Here is a 20080-nt window from a genome sequence, read left to right on the forward strand (position 1 = left end):
CAAAATAAAATAAAATAAATGTGATCAAATGCCTAACTAAAAATCGGTATTTATATAACTGCATTTGAAAGCTTTGAATACTTTCTGCAGTATCTTCTGCCAAACAATTTGTAATGCTCTAAGTCTTACAACTTCTGTCTCACTGCACACCTGTCATTGCCAACGATTTGTTTTCTCCCCGTCACCCAGTCATTGCTTGTATCACTTTTTATTTTTTCTGTGTCTGTTCTTCTCTATATTTTCCTCCATATGTTGCTACTACAGTAGTTTGAACTGTCAGCTAAGTCCTAACAGCTCTTTCACTCTGTCTCTAGTTGTAACATTACCACTTCATTATAACATACTACAAACGTGTGTACATTACTTATACAGTCCTGTATGTCTGAACTCTTTAGAACTGCAGTAGGGACATGAAGTTTAAAATTCAATACCTTATCTTATATTCCGTTCTAACCCCACCTTACTCATCCACTATACTACCCTCATACACATTTCAGCCATGACACCCATTCCCAAAACTGCATCAAAGAACTCTGCTCATATCTCAGAAACATTCTTATTTTAATTATTTATTTTAATTTACCTATTTATTTTCTTCCTTTTAACTTTTATTATCATTTTCAATGGCCTTTCTTTCTCCCACACTGCTTTGCACTATATCCATTCCTATTCAGAACCATCCACAGCAGTACATATAAGTTTATTATTCTACATGTTGTCTTCCACTTTTGGTAATTAACCCTCCCTGCTTCCTGTCTTAACTACATCCTCATCCTCCATCCTTTTAAACCCCTCTGTTTCTAACATTTCAGAAATTTTCTCCAGCAATTTCTCATGCTAGTAGCTCTTCTTATACTTTCACACTTAACATCCTATTAAATTCACAATTCCAACAGAACTCTTATACTGTGTCCAACAAGAAAAATACTTCTGAAACTCATCTTCCAGTCACATCTACTTGTATCATAACTCAACTATCCTACTATTCAAGTAGAGTTATTCATTGTCACAACCATTTTTTTCACAAACTGAGTATTAAACATAAAAGCAAGCAAAACATGCCTCTACCTACACCCCCATACCTCCATAACCATAACACTTATCAATGGCATCCAGCCAAATTCAGGCCCAGCAGCATGTACTGGCACCAGACAACATATTCCCATTAGCTCATTTATTACTGACACTTCACCAACAGTCCCAACCTGGCTTTCATATATACCATACCAACTTATAACTTATTTCTAACAAACTCCCAGAAGTTTATGCATGGATGGTACTACACAGTCCAGACATTCTAGTTGCCACAGAAATCTGGCTGTACCAGGAAACAAAAAATGAAGAAATCACACCAGCAGGTAATAGCAATATCAGATTAGATAGCGACAACATAAATACTGCTGCTGTCACTGTTTTCTACAAACGCACAGGCGATATCACGCTTCTTCCAATATCCTGCCATCATTTTCTAACTCAGAAATCCTACTAACCATGCCAAAACTAAGCACTCACAAGACAAACCACAATAATGGGAATCTACATACCCCCCGGTAATAATACTAAACATTGGAAGATACTCTCTGCTGTGTCTCCTCAAAAATCACACAGGAGGCTATGATATTGGATGATGTTACTATAGATTTGTTAAGCATACAGACTGAAAATCCAACTAATGATGTACATCTGTACAAGTCCATGCAACTTATAACAACACCAACTAGATATAACAAAGCCACAGTGAAACAGATGACCCTTGACTGGATCCTAATATCGCCAAATAAACTATCATCCCATGGAACTTTGTCAGACACACAACGTGATGACCTACCAATCTGCACCATGAGGTACCAAAACAACAGCCCTAAAACACATTAGTATAACCTGGTAAAAACATGCTACTTTTCATAAAGGCACTTTCATTAATATGGTACATCTCCTTTAGTGAGCATCACAAAACACTATGTCTATAGATGATGCAGTTCTCTGAGATCAATGAAATCTTCCTAAGTGTTCTAAACATACTACCGCCCTCCAAATAAAATAAAGTGTCAAAGCTACTTCTGTTGCATGGCTATTCTTTGCAACTAAACAGCTCATCAAAGAAAGAGACAAAGCATGATAGGTCTGTACAAAAATATAAAACAGATCTTGCTTACTAGCATATAGACAACTAAGAAACTTAACAAAACAATTTATCACCAAACATAAGAAAATGTACTAAACGCTAATAATTCAAAACTGTTCGGAGCCTCAGTCAATGCACTATTAAATCCAGGAAAAGCTTCACAGCCAATACCAAACACACAGAAACAAAATGAAACCATAGCCAATAAATTCAATATCCACTTTATACAGAACAAATGACTAATTGATCCCTTGAGGTTCCTATTCAAACAAACAAGCTCCTTCACATTTCAGCTTCCAACCAGTTCCCACAGAGACCATCAATCTACTTGGCAAATATCTTAAAACAACAACTGGGGCTATTGCAAATCCAATTTCAATTCTGACAAATCAATTCATATCTAAAAATAAAGTCCCCTCACTATGAAAAAAAATCATTCATTATTTCATTGCACATAGATGGAACCAATACAGGAATTTAAAATTAAGAGCATTTTATTTCCCCCATCAAAAATATTTGAAAAATGCATTCATAAGCAACTTTTCAGCCATCTAATAGATAGCTAGCTTCTGTCTGCCACCACAAACCCTCATCCTTAGGGCTTCTCAACTCTTCACTGTAATGGCTCCATAGCTACTTATCAAACAGAGTACAAGCAGTAAAATGGAAAAAATGATTTCTCCACTTTCTAGCCAGTTTTGGTGTCCCACAAGTATGTAACAGGCTCCATAATTTTCGACATATTCATCAATGACCTCTATACTGCTATAAAAATGTTGCCTTAGTTCAATGCACTGATGACTTAACCCTATTCTCTTTTGCCACATCATTATTGAACTCGAGGACTTTATACAGTAATCCCTCTTACCCACTAAAACATGGCTATTTAGTTAACAACCCCTTTTAAATCCTAATAAAACTAAATCACTGCTGTTCACCCCAAAACACATCTGTACCAAAACAACACTATTCACTATTGTCTCATCTAACAATACAGTGATAAAACAAGTAAACCACAAAGAATTACTGGATGTCATCATAATGACCTGATTAAATTCAACTGCCACGCATCACATGTGATTAAAAAAAAATCAGCAAAATCTAGGTATATTACACCAAGTCAAAACCTAAACCACTGACATAGCCAGAAGATGTATAACCACTACATTCTTACTGGCATCTCTCCTTTCCACTGTGCTACCCCAGTCTTCACTAAACTTCAAGTCCACTGTTGAGCAATGTTATAATAAAATTGCCAAATTTTCAGTAATCTATTACACTAGAACATATCACTGCCTAGACCTCAGAGAACTGAACTAGTTAGAGCTATCCCATCACTTATGTCTTTCTCAGTTACTACAATACACAGACTTTTCTATCAGCCAGGAAATTGCCCAGCCCTTAACAACTTAATAGGAGACTACTCCATTAAAAGAATCTTATGCTCTAGAGAAAAATCACTAGTTACTATAACCAAATCATCCAATACCGATGATGACTCTCTATATTCAAATAGTGTAGCTAACCCTTGGAACCACATCCCACTACCACTGAAATCCATTCAGAATGCAGACTCATTTAAAACACAACAAAAACTTCATCTATGAAATCAGTGGATGTATTCTTGCATATCTCCAGGGTAAATGCAACTATTATCTTCAGCTTACACTGTCATCAATCCATTTCTCTTCACTTGGAATCTTATAACCCACAACCAACCTTCACCAATACCTGAATAGTTTTGCTAGTATCTCCCAGCTATAAATGTTTTTGCTCAACACTCACCTCTATACTTCTGCTACAGAGTTAAAATGTATACTCTGAAGTCATCTGTAAGATAAACAGCGTAATCTTATGAACAGCAGTAAAACTTATGGTAACCTTTAAACATATTATAGATGTCAAGCACTCTATCCATATATAGCTGGATTTATCTATCTATCTATCTATCTATCTATCTATCTATCTATCTATCTATCTATCTATCTAATCTGACTTTAATACATTACTATAAATTTCAATGTTTTTTATTACTTACTTTCTCTTTCTCTGTCTTTTTCCTTTTTTTGTGCCAGGAATTGACAGATGCTAAGCAATCTCATTTTCAAATGTCAGTTAAATGACTAAACTTTCTTCCTCCCCCGGTAAGGATAAGATCTCATGAGCTAAATCTTTAACAGATGAAGCTGGAGATAACTTCACTTCAGCACCACCCCAGAATGAATGAGCCTCCTGCACAGCACCCAGTGCCACACCCATTCTGCCTCGCTCATGCCCCCCATCTGCCTGTAAAATAAACAATTAAAGAAGCATTGTATTTAGTTAGTTATATAATTATTTAGTTACTTACTTATGCTACTTATTTTTATTACCCTGAAGGAAAACAGCACTTCTCCAGCCCCCATTGCAAACCTTGACTCAGAGACAAGCCAACGGGAGGGTGAAGAACTCAACCTAGGAAACAGATTCTAGTTATCAAGTATCTAAAAATAAGGGACACTTTTACATGCTGGTTTGAAAAATTTAGAATGTAACTGGAATAGCAGATGCTATATTAGTATGCATTGCCTGAAGGATGTGAAATCTGAAACTCAGCTGTCCATCATTATTTTAATGAGTTTGATCATCAATGACTTGTCAGAAAAACACAACCCATGAAAACTGACCTAGCATATGAGGCAAAATCAGGGCATTCTACAAAATGCAGGAGAGCTGAGAGTAATTACTATGTAAGGGGTGCCATGAAGCTAAAAGAAATTTCACACACAACCAGCTATGCTCCCAATGCAAATAATCCCAGTCAAAAACACATCTGACTCTACATATCTCCTGTCTTTGTTAAAGAATTCTGAATAATGGGGAAATAGGCTTAAAACAGTGAAAGATTTAAATATTGCCCAAATTCACACAAGCAGATAATAGAATAATATATCTGCATCTAAATGCATTTTCTGAGCAATAAGAAGTAATGAAAGGCTGAAGAGGCGTTATCATCTACTGATGTGTGGAAAAGAAGGAACAGAAAGTTTGTGAATAAGATAAGAAGTAATCTAGAAATATATTTTTATAAACGGTTACAGAATCAAGTAGACCTTTGTGCGATTATAACGTAGTTTGTGGTAGTTACTAGTACTAATAGATGCATGCAGGGGTTAGCTAGGTAAGTGCAGTTGTAAATAACATTTATTATTCCTTGAAATACTTTAAACTTGAAATTTTGAAAGGTGATTAATAGTAGAGTGTATCATAGTTTAGGGGTAAGACCATTTTGGATACTGATTTACTGGTTTTGGAAGTGAGGAATTTGATTAGACTGTAAGCAAATTTGAGCTAGCTTAGAAATAGCGACATTTAAGTCAAAATATGGTGGTAAAGCTTTAGATAAGCAGCACACTTATTGTTTATAAATACCAGCTGGAGAAAATGAGCTGCCTAAAAAAATCCAAAAATTTGAAGGACTGCGTAGAAGAAAAGATGTTGATAAGTTCCAAAGATCATGGAATTGCCTTTGAAGACTTTCATGATAATTTTATTCTGGGTAAACCAGTAGCATATTTGATTAAACTTGTACTGATTAAGTGACTACAAATCAAGATGAGTGTTAATTTCTGAGGTTTGTATATGGTTTGCTAAAGAGTCCTCTATAGCGATCTGTCCTGATTCTTTTCAGATATGGAAGATCCATCCCTTTTGACTTCCTGTTGTTTTATAGAAGAAATGGTTTCTCAAACACCTGGTTAATGCAACTAAACCTTCATCAACAGATAAATGCAACATGTTGGTGTGATTGATTCATATCACAATGTATCACCCACCTCTTGACCAAATTTCTATTAAGTGCCATGCAGAGTAGCACCCTTACTACCTTCAAGGTAAACCTAGATGAATGGATTGGCGGCCTAAAAATCTTCCCCGTATATCTTGTATTGTCCTCCTTGATGCAGGGGAAAATTTTGGAATTTGGGTTATTGGCTAGGCTTGCAAATATGTGCCTGTGAACTTATAAGGAGACCAAGACAAAATAACACCAATAACCAAAAACAGCACCAAAATGATAACACTGGTACCTGGGACATTTGAACTATTTCTTTATTGTTAAAATAATCCACAACTCGATTTTTTTTTTCCAGTATGTTTTGAAAAAATTTTTTCCAGTATGTTGAGCGCTTTCATCAACACAAGTTGATTTCATCAGAATAGTAAGAATAAATCACACCCCATTTAAATAGTGTAAAGCCAAACCTGATAGGACACAAAGTTTGCCAATCAAGCCCAATAATTACAAGCAATGACAAAAGAAGTTGTGGTATATATACTATAGCAGCTTAAATAAGTATGGTAAATAATGAACTTAAATTTGTTTATATATAAAGGTTAAAATGTGCCAGTTACAGAGACATTGAAGCATGTATGTTAACTCCACAGATAAATATACAATAAATAGACAATATATTAAGAAATACAAAAATATACCAGAAAATTCATCAGCATTAAAAACCCTAAAATATATTAAATAACTAAACAATGATCAAACTTTATCTGCTTTCTCCTTCAATACAGGTGTGATGGAAACAAAGTCATTAAGACCAGGATGTATTTTGGCTGCCAACCACATGTGCCACATCATCTCTTTTTTGTTCAAAATATTTTTTCCAATCACAAGCCCTTGGGTTAATCTGAACCTCATCTACAATACCAAATTTGACCCAGTAAAATTGACACATACCTTGCTGCGTCTGTAGAGGGCATTGGTATCTTTTCTGTTTTTTATGTCATATGTATGTTCATATATCCTGGATTTCAATGCCCTCTCAGTTTTACCTATGTAAAACCCAGAAGAGGTGTTACACACAGCAAGGTAAACTATTCTTTTAGAACAACAGTTGCCCTTTTTAAAATAATTTTACTGTTCAAATAGTTAGATAAAGTAACGGATGTATCTTGTAAAATAAACTTGCATTAGTTACACCTACCACAAACTTTAGTCCCTACTTCTCCATTTCCATCCGTACTTAACTGGTTGCCTTCTAATATGGCTTTCAAATTTTTTCCAACTTTAGTTGAAAAGGTGGGTCTGTCACCCACCATCTTATAAATGGCATTATCAGCCTTAAATACACTCCAATTCTTGTCCAAAATGTTTTTGATACCTTTGTAAAAAGGACTATATTGTATTACAAATGCCTGAGTGTAGTTACAGGTGTTAACGAGAGCATTAGTTTAAATGTCAGTAGTGGCAGTAGTATCTGCTAGTTTCTTACCTAATAGAGGTTTGTATTTGACCTCTCCATCCATCAAAACCTCTTTAAGGATGTTCGCCACTAACTTGTCAGGATATGCTCGCTCTAAAAACATTGATTGCAAAATACAAACTTCATGATGTAAGTCTTCTAGATGTAAAGTCATCCTTGCTATTCTAATAGCCTGTCCTTTCACAATTCCTTTCTTCTGAAAGAGCGGGTGATGGCTATCATAGTGTAAATAGGAATTGCAAAAGATGTGTTTTCAAAATACCCTAGACCTGAAACAGTTAGTATTCTTGATAATTAAGGTGTCCAGATAATTCATTTCCCCTGGATCATATTGGTAGGTAAATATAAAAAAGCCAGTACTGTTATTCAAATGTTCAATAAACCTGGGAATGTTTTCTTTTTCACCTTTCCACAAGATAAAGATATCATCCAGGTATTGATTATAGGAAAGGATATCTTGATAGAAATTACTTTTAAAATCATATTCTAGTTCCTAGCCCAGCATGACCAAATTTGCATAAACGGGGGTGCAGGCCGCACCCATAGCCGCTCCTGTTATTTGTTGGTAATATTGCCCTTCAAAATATATGTAATTATGTTCTGATATGAGTGTCATAATCTCACAAATTAACTTAATTCTGTCCTGACTTAAAGTAGAACAAGAGTATAAAACTTCTTCAAAATATTTTAAACCTTCTTCCTTAGGTATACTAGAAAACAAATCTTGGACATCAATCGTAAGAAAGATTATGTCTGGAGATCATATTTTAGTTAAAAAAATCCCAAGAATCCTTAACTAAATGGGGGATACTGTCCAGCACATGCTTAACTACCTTATTTGTAAACACCACCAAATTGTGTGTTTTATACCCATTGCCTGTCACATATAAAGACAGCATGATGATAAATGACTGGTAATATGCAAACTATCATTAATAATGCTGATGAAGCAGAAAGTCTACCAGTGAATTATTCACATGTAGCTATAATTATGAAAGTGAAAATAAATCATTTTATTAACATTTTTTCTACTTTTTAAGAGAAGAAAAAACATGATTGATAAAAATCTAAGAAAAACTAACATAGCAATATACCACCACCATAGAGCAGTTAAAGTTAACTGCTGATAGCAAGTTGTATCATTATGCATCATTGCAACTAGGACAGAAGTACCTTAACTTTATCTTGATCTGAAATGGCACTTTCATTAATTGCCAGAGAGAAATATCATGAAATTATTCTCTGCCCATGGTGCTCATTTCCAAACTGCAAACATTCAGCACAATTATATTCATCATACTTACATTGCCTAACTGAAATATAACAGATTAAGCTCTGTTATGGGCAAAATGATTCATCCAATTATTATCTTTTATTTTTTAGTAAAGAAATATTGATCTCTAAACATGTTCTAAGTGCTTCATCACTATGAAGTCTCACAGAGGATGTTCACGGTTCCTTTTCCCTGATTTTATTGTGGCTCAACCAGTAACTTCAATGTCCATGAAGTACCAGTTTTCCTTGTGCTTTTATCTATCCATATAGGTGTCTGAGCTGATTGCGTTCCTTACCACAACTTAATGAACTCATCTCTGAAGTTGCTGTAGCCCAGGATAAAGTGACTTCAACCTTCACAGTGACCATTGGTAAGGAACGAGGGTCCCTAAGTTGTAATAAATGCTCCTTGAAACCGCATGAGGTGCATATATTGACTACTCCACACTCAGTTTCTCTACGCCTCCTGTTTTAGTTATATTTGATGAACATGAAAGAATGAGGTCAAGGCATATAACCATAGGAAAATATAAAGTAAAGATAATCATTATTTTCCTTTACAGGTGGTGTAACGAGTCTGAGATCATCCACTGAAATATCAACATCACTTAGTGAGTCTGCAGGTGTTACAACTTTGAGAACATCCACTGAAGTTCCATTATCACTTAATACAGCCACAGAAAGTGTTACAGCAAGTCTGAGATCATCCACTGAAATGTCTACATCACTTAATACAGCCATACCAAGTCAGTCTGCAAGTGTTACAAGTCAGAGACCATCCACTGAAGAACCTTCATCACTTAATACAGCCACACCAAGTGAGTCTACAGGTATTACAACTCAGAAATCATCCACTGAAATGTCTACATCACTTAATACAGCCATACCAAGTCAGTCTGCAAGTGTTACAAGTCAGAGACCATCCACTCAAGAACCTTCATCACTTAATACAGCCACACCAAGTGAGTCTACAGGTATTACAACTCAGAAATCATCCACTGAAATGTCTACATCACTTAATACAGCCATACCAAGTCAGTCTGCAAGTGTTACAAGTCAGAGACCATCCACTGAAGAACCTTCAACACTTAATACAGCCACACCAAGTGAGTCTACAGGTATTACAACTCAGAAATCATTCACTGAAATGTCTACATCACTTAATACAGCCATACCAAGTCAGTCTGCAGGTGTTATAAGTCTGAGATCATCTACTGAAGAACCTTCATCACTTAATACAGCCACAACAAGTGAGTCTACAGGTATTACAACTCAGAAATCATCCTCTGAAATGTCTACATCACTTAATACAGCCATACCAAGTCAGTCTGCAGGTGTTACAAGTCAGAGACCATCCACTGAAGAACATTCATCACTTAATACAGCCACACCAAGTGAGTCCACAGGTATTACAACTCTGAAATCATCCACTGAAATATCCACATCACTTAATACAGCCACACTAAGTGAGTCTGCAGGTGTTATAAGTCTGAGATCATCTACTGAAGAACCTTCATCACTTAATACAGCCACAACAAGTGAGCCTACAGGTATTACAACTCAGAAATCATCCACTGAAATATCCACATCACTTAATACAGCCACACCAAGTGAGTCTGCAGGTGTTATAAGTCTGAGATCATCTACTGAAGAACCTTCATCACTTAATACAGCCACAACAAGTGAGTCTACAGGTATTACAACTCAGAAATCATCCTCTGAAATGTCTACATCACTTAATACAGCCATACCAAGTCAGTCTGCAGGTGTTACAAGTCAGAGACCATCCACTCAAGAACCTTCATCACTTAATACAGCCACACCAAGTGAGTCTACAGGTATTACAACTCAGAAATCATCCACTGAAATGTCTACATCACTTAATACAGCCATACCAAGTCAGTCTGCAAGTGTTACAAGTCAGAGACCATCCACTGAAGAACCTTTAACACTTAATACAGCCACACCAAGTGAGTCTACAGGTATTACAACTCAGAAATCATTCACTGAAATGTCTACATCACTTAATACAGCCATACCAAGTCAGTCTGCAGGTGTTACAGCAAGTCTGAGATCATCCACTGAAATGTCTACATCACTTAATACAGCCATACCAAGTCAGTCTGCAAGTGTTACAAGTCAGAGACCATCCACTGAAGAACCTTCATCACTTAATACAGCCACACCAAGTGAGTCTACAGGTTTTACAACTCAGAAATCACCCACTGAAATGTATACATCACTTAATACAGCCATACCAAGTCAGTCCACAAGTGTTACAAGTCAGAGACCATCCACTGAAGAACATTCATCACTTAATACAGCCACACCAAGTGAGTCTACAGGTATTACAACTCAGAAATCATCCACTGAAATATCCACATCACTTAATACAGCCACACCAAGTGAGTCTGCAGGTGTTATAAGTCTGAGATCATCTACTGAAGAACCTTCATCACTTAATACAGCCACAACAAGTGAGCCTACAGGTATTACAACTCAGAAATCATCCACTGAAATATCCACATCACTTAATACAGCCACACCAAGTGAGTCTGCAGGTGTTATAAGTCTGAGATCATCTACTGAAGAACCTTCATCACTTAATACAGCCACAACAAGTGAGTCTACAGGTATTACAACTCAGAAATCATCCTCTGAAATGTCTACATCACTTAATACAGCCATACCAAGTCAGTCTGCAGGTGTTACAAGTCAGAGACCATCCACTGAAGAACCTTCATCACTTAATACAGCCACACCAAGTGAGTCCACAGGTATTACAACTCTGAAATCATCCACTGAAATATCCACATCACTTAATACAGCCACACCAAGTGAGTCTGCAGGTGTTATAAGTCTGAGATCATCTACTGAAGAACCTTCATCACTTAATACAGCCACAACAAGTGAGCCTACAGGTATTACAACCCTGAAATCATCTCCTGAAATGTCTACATCACTTAATACAGCCATACCAAGTGAGTCTATAGGTATTACAACTCTGAAATCATCCACTGAAATATCCACATCACTTAATACAGCCACACCAAGTGAGTCTGCAGGTGTTACAAGTCTGAGATCATCCACTGAAATACCATCATCACTTAATCCAGCCACACAAAGTGAGTCTGCAGGTATTATAAGTCTGAGATCATCCACTGAAGAACCTTCATCACTTAATACAGCCACACCAAGTGAGCCTACAGGTATTACAACTGTGAAATCATCCCCTGAAATGTCTACATCACTTAATACAGCCATACCAAGTCAGTCTGCAAGTGTTACAAGTCAGAGACCATCCACTGAAGAACCTTCATCACTTAATACAACCACACCAAGTGAGTCTACAGGTATTACAACTCTGAAATCATCCACTGAAATATCTACATTACTTAATACAGCCACACCAAATGAGTCTACAGGTGTTACAAGTCTGAGATCATCCACCGAAATATCAACATCGCTTAGTACGGCCATACCAAGTGAGTCTGCAGGTGCTATAAGTCTGAGATCATCCACTGCAGTACCTTCATCAGTTACAGCATCCCCAGCTAGTAAGTATGTGTAACATTTAATATATTATATTTTTGTAACGTACTATATATGATGAATACCAACTTAAAAAACGGCTATAGGAGAAAGCTGTCTTTTTTAAGGAAATATGGTTTCAAATAATATCTGTTAAATAAATGCAGATGAGAAAACTCATGCCTTACAATCAATTATGAAATAGGAAAAAGTTTTTCAGTTAACGTTTCTTATTTCTGCCTGTCCACTTTGACAATTTTTCAAATTACTTCATGCTCTAAATCCATAATCTGTTGTTCTTAAATAGTATAATCTGTCATTAATATGGTATGAAGTTTTTCAAAGTAGTATTTGGTTTTAGCAATGGGAGTTTCTAAGAAGTGAAGGCTGCAGTAAGAAGCTTTCCTGTCTAAACAATCACGCAAACATATGTACATGCATACACACACACACACACACACACACACACACACACACACACACACACACACACACACACTCACACACACTGACTGCAAGACAACAAATTATAAAAAGTTTAAATGAACAATGGAACATTTCACAAAACCAAAATAATTTGTAAAGAATTTTGCACATCTCCCTGTGATGCTGCATTACCAAGAAACAAAATTCTTCTCCCTTGATAGTGCCAATGTCCTTTTTTTCCCTTTTCACATTTCTTTCCCTATTGCCGACAGTCACCAGCTCTTGTTTCTCTACCATTCCTTTCATCATCAAGTGATCACCTGCCATATGGTACTTCATCCATGCAGTCTTCAGAGCTTTTGTTGTTTAAGGCATAACCCCTCTCCTGGTCAGGGGATGTCCAACTGGTACCACCTCCTGCTCTTCATGCTTTTGTTTACCAACAATTAAAGCTATACTAAGTGTTATGGTGCGTTACATGCACACCTCTAGGGAATTTCTCTATCTGCAGCCACTCCTCTTATAGGTAACACTGCACCTAGTGACCTCTGACATACTCCTCCCCTATGAAAGGCATGTCAATCCTCCCCCAACCATGTCCAGTAGGTGCCAAATCTGATAATCAAAACAAGACACCTGGGTCATAGGTAGGGTTTTATCCCTCTGTGCTGAAATAGCTAGTGCTCATGTAAAAGTTTTATAGCTTAATATGTTCTTACTAAGGCCCAAATTCCCCATTCCCCACAAGCATTATCTGGTTAACTGACCAGCTAAAGGTCACATGACAGATAAATGAAGGATGAGGTAGTAAAAGCTCTGTACCAAAGAAAATACATCTCACAGCCATAATCCTCTTAGCCAAATGCCAGATATCACTAAAAAAAAAAAAAAGAAAAAGAACATGTCTCTTTTATCACCATTGCATACTCCAGCAGTACTCCTCCCCCAAGTTGCTGTGATCTTCTGACAAAGTATTTGTAATCATTACTACATCGAATAATTATGCTGGCAGTTTCATTTATCCACTCCTATGTGGATCAAATGTGGAATCCTAGTCATCTTCTTGTAATGCAAATATCCACATGCACAGCCTTTAAAGTACAATTTAAATGTCATCTGTTGACCTCTTGACTAGGACTCATGCCCAGTACCTAAATAACACAACTTCTCCTGACCAGCCCTCCTACACATTTTTTTTTAATTTTTCAATATCACTGAAACTAGCCTTATTCATTGTCTTTTTTCCTTCTGACCACTGTTTTGTAATACTCTAATATTATTTTTATTGTAATAACATTTTCATTAGGCTGAAATGGCTAATATTTAATTTTTTTAACAAATCTGCAATGTTTGTGTTTTTGCAAATTGTCTGCATTTTTCTCACGCAGAGCTTTTTTCTCCTGACCTCTGCTAAGATTAGGTATTTTAGGCCCATTCACAGCATCCTTGGTAATTAATGCAATCAATTCATCACTTAATAAATAAATACATAAATAAATTGCACTGCATCCACAGTTACTGTAGCTGTATTATTGCAAACTTTATTAAACAAGTATAAATATACCTGAGTCTGAGCAGAACAGCTGTTTTGTTTGTTTTGAGGTTTGATACAGACTCATCAGAGTAGAAGTTCTTCAATGGTCATTTTACTCACTGCCTCTCAATCCAGTGGGTTGCAGCAACATGAAAACTGCAGCTTGGGTCAGAAGTGGGTAGCCTACAAGGCATCATATGTAACCATTTGGGCTACTGCACTGAGAATGGTCTGCAGGTTTTTAGTTGGAGCCACAGTTCATAAGCTGTATGCAGAACTAGTTTCTCTTATGAGACCATCTCATATTAATTATCAGCTGCAGCAAGTAATGAAACTTGTTGGTTAACGCATGGCATTTTCACAGTTCAGAAATCTAACAAAGAAAGCAGTTAATGGTTAAAAAAATTCTCTAAAATAATTTTCATACTGCAGCAGACAGGAAAAGGACAGATCAAAGTAGGATTGGCCATTATTGTTTCCCATAGTCTTCCTCACATACCCTGGGAACTCCTGTTCCAGTTTGTAGACACAGGAAGGTGTTTATGTTTCAGATTATGTGGCAAATACTTAATCCAAACTTGTTTTAGATTTCCATTCAGTTTGACTGATTTGTGCACTTTGCTTTATTTAAAATAGATTGTAAGAAGAGCTTATTTCTTCATCTATACATTGCTTTCAAGCTCTCAATCACATTTTTGAGTGGAACAGCTTTGGCTCCTAATTGAATGAATCTAGAACATCAGTTTATACTCCAAAACATGGAATTATGCAACAGTCCATTACAAAAAGTGTACCTGTTTTAATGGAGCCTTCAGGGACCTGGCATCCATACCCTTGCTAGCTATATATGCTCAGTCCAAGGTCATCAAACCTTGTAGAAGGGGAAGTCTTCCAAGATAATGCAGCTTAAAGCATGACATATATTCCTTCACATTCATGATTAGTAGTACAACATCCACAAATCACAGTTGTTGTCTTCAGAATTGTAATTACTGTTCTTGCTTTAATAAAGGCTGAGACTCAGTTGCTGTCTGTCTGTGACTAACACTACAGAGTAAGAAAGATCTTTCCCTTTAAAATAAAAAAATAGATTTATTATATAGTGTGATCAAGCAAAGTGACAAAACCCTTTTGATTCCTTTTCTAATGCAAGCAATAATCTTAAAAGCATCAGGAGAATAAAATATGTGAAACTGTGAGGTAAAAAATTCATGTCTCCCTACAGTCTCAGCATTATGTACTCTGGGGATTCAGCACAAAGGGATATATGACTATGTCCAGCTTCATTTTTATGGTTCGCTGCCAGTAAATACCTGTAAGGAGAAACTAAGTTTGTTTAATAACTGCCCTGTTAGAATTATCTATTTTGTTGCCTTTGAAATCTGTGACTTTAAATATATCATCAATAATACACATTTTTAGTTAAACAAAAAAAAAATCATCATTTTATTTCTTAAACAACAGATGTTGTAGTTTTTAATTAAAAAGTTATGCGATAGGTATACCAAAGATGTTATGAAAAAATAAGATATCATACAGGTAGGATAGTTTATTTGTTTCTCATCATTTGACAGTTTACAAACTAATCTATAGTCCAGAGAAGTAACACAGTGGTTATAGCAAATTCATGTAATCACTAAACATCACATTGAGTCCCTTCCAGGATTTGTTGCTTCAACAGAGCATATTTTGTTTGTCAAAGTACTTTTCTCCTCCCACCTGCAAACCATTAGGTTTACGCCAATATTATTGCATGTCCACAACAACTATCTTACAGCAGTCATGAGTGGTTTGTGTCTTTGTAGTCACTCTGTCCCTCAACATGCTTTCTGCAGAAGAGAAGAACACTCACTGGATGTCCACAAAAGTCTAGCTTTTCCCCTAGACCGGGGTCCTTTGGTGTCCATGTAGCATACTTGGTTCCTTCTCTTTCAAATAGCAGCTTGTCTTATTTTGATTGGTGGCTATAGTGGCATTTCAGTTATGTCCCTAATGTTGCCCCCTAGTGGCTGATGTGAAAACCTGTATCACTGCAATGATCTTCTATAACCAAACAGGATGCGTGCATGCTCCCACTTACATGATCCATGGGTAGTCATCACTGGTTTCTGAGCGCCATGCCCACATCACCCTAGTAATGGTCTTTGTTATTGTTCAAGTATTTGTCCACCAGGAAACCACTAATCCCCCACTCAAATGTGGTGCTTTAGATCACTCATTTCCTTTTGTCCTTGCCCAGCTTTTCCAAACCCACAAGTCAGTATCTGTACTTAGATCATCTGGCCATAGACAGCAATTCATCTTATATTTCCACACCATACATCCAGCCTTCACTGCGGTAAAATCTGGTCTCAGTCACTTTTTGTAGTATTAAGGCACATATTGTGTTCAGTCTGAAGTTAGAACCTATCGAGTATAAGTATCTTACAAGTATTTGGACAATCCTATACAGGCCTACAAACATGCAAAGCATCATTCTTTAATCTCTACAGGTATCTATACAGTACTAGTTATTATTCTGGAGTAATAGACAAGATAACAACTTATTCATTTATCGATTAGGAGTAATGCTATACCTTGGCCAAAGTTACTGGCATGTTGCACTAACTATTGTCAGTTTGTTGATATCATGCCATGCTAGCAGGTGAATTGTTGCTAGCATTTGCTTTACTTTGTTGAATGTTTAGAGCATATTCCCACAACTGGGGTGTACATTTCTTTAACTAGTCAGATAAGGGGTTTAATATAGTTAAGAGATTTGGAATAAACTTGCCAAAGAAGTTAATCATACCCAGGTTGTGCCTTAACTCAGTCATATAATATGGACTGTGCAACTCAGCTAATACTTGGAACTTGCTTATATCTTGTCTTATTCCATTGACAACAATATTGGCTCCAAGATACTGAAGCTATTACCCTCTTTTTTTTCCTCTGAAAATCTGAGCATGACAATTATGAGTTACAATTAGTTCTGATTAATCCTTCACTAAAAGCCTGATCAGCTTCATTTCATCACTCATGACATCCTATAATAGAGCAAAATAGTCCTTATCACCTCATTCAATTTCCGTGCATTTATCCTCCTATCTTTCCATTTGGTGTAATATGAAATCTCATTGACATGACTTCTGACTGCAATAATCTGTCTTGTTAAGCTGTAGCCATTAAGCCAGTGTAGAGATTTAGCACCTAGGCTGTGTTTTAATTTAACTAGTGTTATTAAATCTCCTTTTGCATGCCCACATTTCATTTGTTTTAATTTCAAACTCAAATCTTTCATAACCTTGCCAATAAATGGTATCATTGTCTATAACTTAGCTGTTTTCTTAGTTAATAATAGCATAAGTGTGGAAAAATTCTGAATCCCAGTTATCTCACTTTATTCAAAATACTAGACACATTCCATATTGCAAGCTGCAGACATCTCAGTGTAGTTTGTTTAACTTTCTTGCTCAAAGATGGCTGTCAATATGACCTTGTTTTACTGCTCGAATGCCAAGAAAATATAAATAGGCTCATAGATTCATAGATGCTTAGGTCATCTATTTTTGTTCTCTTTCAATTCTCTGTCTACTCTCTTACTCAACCCCAACTGTGTCTTATGTCTGAAACTGCCTTCTAAATACAGTTTCATAAACGTTATATTTTTTCCATCATGTCTCTTTCTATACACTCTGAACATTCTATAATATCGCTAAAAAATTTCTCTATTTCCCTAGCTGTCTCTTCACTTTCTTTCATTTTTACTCTCCAGTCTTTTTCTCTTCCTTGTTACACTCCTTCCAATATCACTGACCAGTACCTCTTTATTTTGTTTGTTTTTCATTCATTTACAATGTTGTTTCTTAATTTAAAACTTCACATTGTTGTAATCTTATGTCAAAAATTTTGCAGTTTTCAAGATCTATTTTCGAACTATAAAGACAGAAAAGATTTTTATCATAAATTAACTTAGCCATATCTTCTAAATACAAATATATTCTCCATTCTCCCCTAGCATGTATGTGTTTATATATATATATATATATATATATATATACATATATATATATATATATATATATATATATATATATATATATATATACGTATATATATATATATATATATATATATATATATATATATATATATTCTATCAAAGCTTCAGCCAACATTAAATTTATTGGATTCTCCAAAAATAGTTTAACTTGAATCTTTTCAATATCACATACTAATTTGAGGCCTACCTTGTTAAAATTCACTCTAGGGAGGTCTTATTTATCTTCTTTAAGTATGCATATGACTTTCAGATTCATAGGTTAGTACTAGGCTAAGTGCTTTTGTGAGCTATTGTAATCCTAGCCAATTATCCCTTGTGAGACACGAACCCAGCACCTTGTGTTTGTAAGGCAAACACCTTAAACATTAGGCCAGCCTCCCAACCCCTATATAGTCTTGGCCTATATGTAAATACTTATGTTTCATTTCTATAAGTTCAATAGGTTACTTTTATTTTATAACATCTTCTTATTTTCTTTCTTTTTTTCGTTCACATCTTTGTTGATAAACATGCATCCCTTTGAACGTTGCTCCTTCCTTCTCCCCTCCTTCCCATTTCATGATTACACTATGCTTCTATCTTCCACTTTACTGGAATCATCACACTCAACCTTCTTCACATCCTTGTTTCCCACATATAGTTTATTACTATATGGCTATAACATACATTCAACATCTGTCTTCTCCCTATTTTTTCTTTAACTATTCTCCACTTCGAACGTTTGCTGGCTTAGTTGACTCTTTACTCTAATGTTCACTCTAATGTCTCTTCCTATGTCTAGTTTTGGTCATTACTTGACTTTCTTTTGTTAACAACTTTCAATCATTATAGAGCCTTCACAATGTCATAGTTTATACTTTCTGTAGCTCGACTTGTTATCAATTGCTCATAAATAATTTTCACTTTGATGTATCCTCAAGTTTATTTGTTAAATAATCAGGTGAAAGCCATTCTCTGTTTTAAATTCCCAGATATATTGAGCTCATATTTTCCCATTTTTACTTCTATTGAGAAAAAAGCAAGCTTCTACCCAATACTAAAGCAGATTTTATCTGTTGACTGTTGTGTGGTATTTTAATCACAGCTTCTAATGTCCTGTAATTATATACTTAGAAAACTGACAATGTATGCATCTAGAAGATTTAATGATGGGTTTACCTTCATAACAGTGAAATACAGTAGTGCGATTGCTCATAAGGCCGAATCGCAACCATGAAACTTAAAACAGCGACAGTTGTACATGTTCGAAAATCAGCAAATCGAAAATCCGATTCGCTGATTTTCGAACATTAGTATCAAAAAAAATAATTAGATAAAGGGTAATGTAGGGGGGCAAGCCCCCCTGCACCCCCATGTGGGGGCTGCACCCCCCACACCCCCCTACTTTATTATTCTAACTTCGAGATTGCACTACAATGGGGAAAGGAACCATTTCTCGATCCCCATTATAGTGCAATCTGCCCCGGAATGTCGAATGTGCAATGAGCGAATCTCACTGTGCATTCACTCATTACACATTCAAATCTTTTTTGTTCGATGTTTGCAAACTTTGCAAACTGCCTTTCGGAAAATTGCTGTTCGCCCTTGTGCAATACGCACATGTAAAGGTAAACTGTAATGATGCCATGTCATGACAGTTCAGTTGGGTGTAAGTGATTAAGGACTGCTTATGTAATTATTTATGATACCCATTATGATATGCTCCATTACTTTACAAATAACAAATACTACTGGTATTCTTAAAAAAGGGTCTGTAGTAAGTCACATTTGTGTAGGGGTACCATGGTAGTTGACGACCAAGCCTCTGGCACATATCCTGTAGAGAGGCTAAGCTTAAAGAGGATTACAAGTGGATCAGTGAGGGTGTACATGGTCCTGACCAGAAGATAGCCCAG

The 20080-nt window shown here is 36.0% G+C and overlaps 1 protein-coding gene across 8 annotated transcripts in view; it reads left to right on the forward strand.

Annotated features, from left to right (window-relative positions):
* Positions 1 to 20080, forward strand: part of LOC122800839 (uncharacterized threonine-rich GPI-anchored glycoprotein PJ4664.02-like) — a 662067-nt gene that overhangs the window by 223220 nt on the left and 418767 nt on the right. For 7 of the 8 annotated variants that reach the window (XM_044070146.1, XM_044070147.1, XM_044070150.1 and 4 more), the window contains one exon: positions 9216 to 12209. In XM_044070146.1, the coding sequence (XP_043926081.1) occupies positions 9216 to 12209 (2994 nt within the window). The remainder of the gene's footprint in view (positions 1 to 9215; positions 12210 to 20080) is intronic. The other variant, XM_044070153.1, reaches the window with a different exon arrangement.

Source organism: Protopterus annectens, chromosome 4.part1 (genome assembly GCF_019279795.1).
Source record: "Protopterus annectens isolate FY-2018-M chromosome 4.part1, PAN1.0, whole genome shotgun sequence".
NCBI classification, from domain to species: domain Eukaryota; kingdom Metazoa; phylum Chordata; order Ceratodontiformes; family Protopteridae; genus Protopterus; species Protopterus annectens.